The sequence below is a fragment of the Glycine max genome, chromosome 9, assembly GCF_000004515.6.
Source record: "Glycine max cultivar Williams 82 chromosome 9, Glycine_max_v4.0, whole genome shotgun sequence".
Taxonomy (NCBI): Eukaryota; Viridiplantae; Streptophyta; class Magnoliopsida; order Fabales; family Fabaceae; genus Glycine; species Glycine max.
The window spans coordinates 7,075,692-7,080,665 of record NC_038245.2 but is presented as its reverse complement, the minus strand read 5'-3'; the positions used below and the strand labels follow the sequence as shown (position 1 = coordinate 7,080,665).

Below are 4,974 nucleotides of genomic sequence, written 5' to 3'. Positions count from 1 at the left end.
GTACTCCAATTACTTTTGTTTTTCTAAGCATTCCCCCCAACCCCATCATCATCATCATACGTAATGATTATCTTTCTTTTGACGAAAGAGATAATCATAGGTTTAGTTATTTAATCATCAAGTGCGCATACGAGGGAGGCTTTCCTTTCTGTCTCCACTTTGATAAATATTAGTATTAGTACTAGTATATCTAGAATTAGCTTACGTAGTGGCATGTTACTCACCATCATATTCAATATTACGTGTTGTTTGGTCAAATCTCTTAGCTGTAACCCCCTCTCTTGTTGAAAGATCATATCTAAATTTGTTCAACAACTCGTAGTTGGTAATTGTCCAATTATTGAACCAGTCTTTTGATTCGTCCAGAAGAAAACCTCATCACAATATTTATATACACAACTTAAAATAATCGAAGAACTTTCCCTAATCCTTTCCTAATTAATTGAAGAAATTAAATTACTATAGAAAAAAATTAACTCAAGCATGTTTTCCATGTGTGGACCATATATATTCTATATATACTTGCACGCTCACTCTCCTCTTGTGTCTTTGTCTGTTTTTTCTTGGCATGATATATGTATGCATCATTACACGGGGCCTAGTAGCTAGCTAGTTGGTATACAGTACACAAAACTAACCAATTTAGAGGGAAAATATCTCTATGTATGTATATGTACAAAATATAATAAGTTATCAATTTATGCCTCCTAACAAGCAATAACTCCTGGCCTAATTATTTTCACATGTGATGGAGGAGAATTTGGTCCACTTCCTCTTCCATTTCTGTGTTTGTGGTCATTTGGACGTAAATGTGACTGTGATTGTGATTGTGATTGTGACCTTGGGGCCTTGGGGGATTTAAGTGGATGATGCCTGTGGCCATTCCTATGAATATTGTGACCATTATTATTATTTTCCCTCCTCTTAGGTGTCTCACATTGATCCTTATGCTGCACTTCATTATTATTATCTGGTGGAGCTGTGTACACAAATGTTCCAATTGGAATGTCATCAAAATCTTGAAGTGGCTCAAGGGTCTTGACCACTGTGCTCATTGAGGGTCTGCTCCTTGGCCTGTGGCTGAGGCATTGGTATGCCAATGCTGCTGCTTTTTTTGTTCCCATTTCTGAATATTGGCCTTCAAGTCTAGGATCCATTATTCTGCTGAGTTTCCTTGAATCGTTTAGCATTGGCCTTGCCCACTCCACTAGGTTTTGCTCCCTTGGAGGCCGGTTTTTGTCCACTGACCTTCTTCCTGTTAACAGCTCCAATAGCACTACTCCAAAACTATACACATCACTCATTGCTGTCAAGTGACCTATAAAAAAAAAGTATTGTAAATTTGAGTTAGCTACAAGAATTCTAGCTCATCAAGTGCATGATTAACTACTAATTATATATTATATTATTATTTGGATAAAATATATTTTTAATCTTTGTATTTTCAGTAAAAATTAATATTAGTTTTCATACTTTAATCTTGATAAATTTAATTCCTAAATTTCATAAAAGTAATGATTTTTGTCTCTTATCAAATATGATTTTTTATCGTGAATGAAGAATGATAAAAACCATTATTTCTTATAAAATTTAGGTACTAAATTGATTAAAGTTTAAATTCAGGAAAAAAAAATTTCACTAAAAGTACAAACCGAAAGCATATTTGACCTTTATTAATTAATATTACGGCTTTACTTGAGTTAAGAAATAGTTATAAAATTTTATTGGAAATTAGTACATTGTTAAGATTAAATGTTACACTTTTTTTTTTTTATAAGAAAATGACTTATAAATCTTTAATTATCATGATTATGTTATCTTTTGGTATTATTACTATTATTATATGGAAATTGGATTAATTGAAAATTTAAAGTTGTAAGGTTACCTGTCATGACATATTCTGGAGCTGCGTAGCCGTGTGTACCCATAACTCGGGTTGAAACGTGGGTGTCATCTCCTTCGGGACCGTCTTTTGCCAACCCAAAATCAGATAACTTTGCATTGTAATCCTGAAAGAATATTAAATGAGAAGAGTGAGTATTAAGAACAACATTATATCCCATATAAGAGCAATCCTTGAAGAATATAAGAATATCTTATATCTATTTCACATTATTTTTTTTAAAATTCCTTTACACTCCTTATAAGATGTTAAATCAAATGAACACATATAGAAAGGTGATATGAACTTCTCTATACAATGGAACAGTAGAAGTAAAAGTGACACTTACAGAGTCTAACAAGATGTTGGAAGCTTTGAAATCTCTATAGATGACTGGCTTCTCAGCCTCATGAAGAAAGGCTAGGCCCTTCGCAGCTCCAACAGCAATTTTCATTCTCGTTGACCATGGAAGTGATGCTGAGAATCCTGAATTAATTGCCACAATAAAGAATAATATGAGGTTAATTAATTAGTTCTTCAAGAATAATTTAGGCTTATTGCATGAATACATTAATAAGGAGTATTGGGTACTTATTGTCATAACAAAAATCTTACTTCTAAATAATTGATTCTCCAAGCTTCCTCTTGGTAAATATTCATACACCAAAACCCTGTGTTCTTCTTCACAACAGTATCCTATCAGCTTCACGAGATGTGGATGCCTAAGTTGCCCCAGAAAAACAACCTCAGTCTGTCGTCAGCACAAAACCAAAAGGTCAGAACCGATCAAATTAAAGGCGCGTAATCTTAAAGACCTTATTATATAAATTTATAAAATAATCCGTGACATGCATTCATATAAAATATTGTTAACTTATTATTAGTTTAGGGAAAATTATAAAATATAAAATTTATTTCAATAAATTTTACCTTCAACTTGATAGAGTTGTTTCATTTAATGATTGCCTCATCCAATTAAACACTTAATCAAACTATCTATTAAAATATGCATGCCACGTTAATTATTTTAGTAAGCAACTTAATTAAGTGTTTCTACAATAATAACTTGTTGTATGAGAACTTATGCGGTAAACATTTAATTTAATAAAGTATTTGTAATATAAGCTTTACCATTTTTTTGTCACAAGTATTTTTTTTAGTAGACAATTTTGATAAAGGCAAACCTAATTAAATGAAGTAAAAAAAAATGCAAGTATTTCTCTTTACGAAAATTTGAATAGCCAACCCTCTACCTAACCTCCATTTGTTTTTAATAAGCTTTATCATGAATTTATCGAAACATTTTAAAAAATCATGAAAGAATAAGAAGCCACTTTCATCAACTTAACTATGCACGTTCTAATTAAGCAAATGTCTCTAAAGGCACTCATTATTAGACCATGTCTGCATATTTTTGATTAAGACCACAAATATGCTGCACGATCGAAATAGATAGGACCATGATAGTTACGAGAAAGAAAGCAAAGGAGCATACATACCAACCACTCTTTGTGGCCCTGCGAGCCATCCAAGTTCAAGAGCTTAACAGCCACGGGTTGAGCCTTGAGGCCATGCCTAAGCTTGTCATCAATGAACCCCTTATGAACCGGTCCGAACCCACCTTCTCCAAGAAAATTGCTAGAAGAGAATTGTTGAGTGATAATCTTGAGCTCAGCGATTGAGAAAACATGGAGGTTGGTCCCCGCTAGAGAAATAGAGAGATCCTCCGAAAGAGTCGTGCTTGGATAACTCAAATCCGTCACAGAAATCCTGTGTGAAGAATTTGGCTTTGTAGCCACCACTTTCTTTGGCTTTGGAGAGGGATATTCACCCTTGTAACAACCGGGGAAGAGTGATTTCCATAGGATTTTCATAAGGGTCATTGTTGATGAATACTGAGAAAAGAATGAAATGAATGAATTCAAACTTGAAATGGTTCTTTATGATATAGTAATTAGCCTACAATCTCATAGCTATACTTTGCTCCCAAAGTGTTTGTATAGAGATATATACGTACTTGAGGAAGGTTGGACACTTGGTGAGATATTTGTATGTATTAGGTATGAAGAGAGATAGGGTTTGTAGAAATGGAAAATGGGTTTAAGACTTTTGTGGGAATGGTAGAGAGGTTGTATTCAAAATCTTCAACTATGTTTAGAGAGAAAAGAGGCTTTCAGCTCCTTTTTATATACTAACCCAATGTTGATTTTTTTCCTATAAAGTTGTTTTTGATTAATTGTCTAGGTCCTATATGCCATGGATTTTCTTCTTTTTTGTATATAATATATATAGACATAGGAATGAAGGGGTTGTAATTGTTTGGCCAAAGATCTGAACCAATTGTTTAATATTATTTGATTATTTGATAACGGGGAAGCGAGTATCCCAAGTCTAAGGTGTTGGTTAAACGCAAATGACGTAACTACCCCTCTTGACTTTTATGCATTTTTTTGACGTGTTCATGCATTTGTTAAATGGTGACAAATTGGGCAAAGAAACTTTGACTTGTCATATTTCGATCTTTTCAATTGCGAAAGCACCTCAACATTTCCTTTCATTTTCTAATTTCTACTATTTGGTAAAGAATTACACACTGTCACGGTTCCGGAAGCTGCTATGATTTCATACTGCTCTCTTAATTGAACCATATTTTCTTCTTTGTTTTGTTCGGTTTTCGTTGACCTTAATTTCTGAAACTCAAATTAATGTTTGGGTATGCCCTTCTGCTTTTCTCCATTGATCTAGACTACTTTTCGTAGTGCCAGCTGTTTATTTGAAAGCTGAATAAAATTGATTTTGATAGAACTAAATTTGAATTATTTAATATATATAGAGGGCGTTTGTGTTCAAATAAATTGCGATCGATCTTAAATTTTATCATTGAAATTTGTGTCGCTTTAGATGAAAAAAAAAAAGCACGTACGACGTGTTTGTGCACATATAAAATGTTTTACTATGAAGATAGTACAAAAGAGTAATATGTCCCATTCCCGAGTGATCTAGTCAGAGGACAATTCTGTCACACGTACGACGTGTTTGTAGTTGTACTATTTCTTTTTTAGGGAAAAGGTGTGTAAGCAAGTAATTTGTAC

At 33.3% G+C, this 4,974-nt stretch overlaps 1 protein-coding gene across 1 annotated transcript; it reads right to left on the bottom strand.

The window, feature by feature from the left end:
- Positions 1–406: 406 nt before the first annotated feature.
- LOC100797003 (serine/threonine-protein kinase RIPK) lies at positions 407–4,141 on the bottom strand. Its single transcript, XM_003533738.4, has 5 exons — positions 3,382–4,141; positions 2,498–2,633; positions 2,232–2,368; positions 1,886–2,009; positions 407–1,318 (listed from the first exon to the last, which is right to left on the bottom strand). Exons 1-5 carry the CDS (start codon positions 3,763–3,765, stop codon positions 708–710), a joined length of 1,392 nt encoding a protein of 463 aa, XP_003533786.2. The 5' UTR covers positions 3,766–4,141; the 3' UTR covers positions 407–707.
- Between the last annotated feature and the right edge of the window lie 833 nt (positions 4,142–4,974).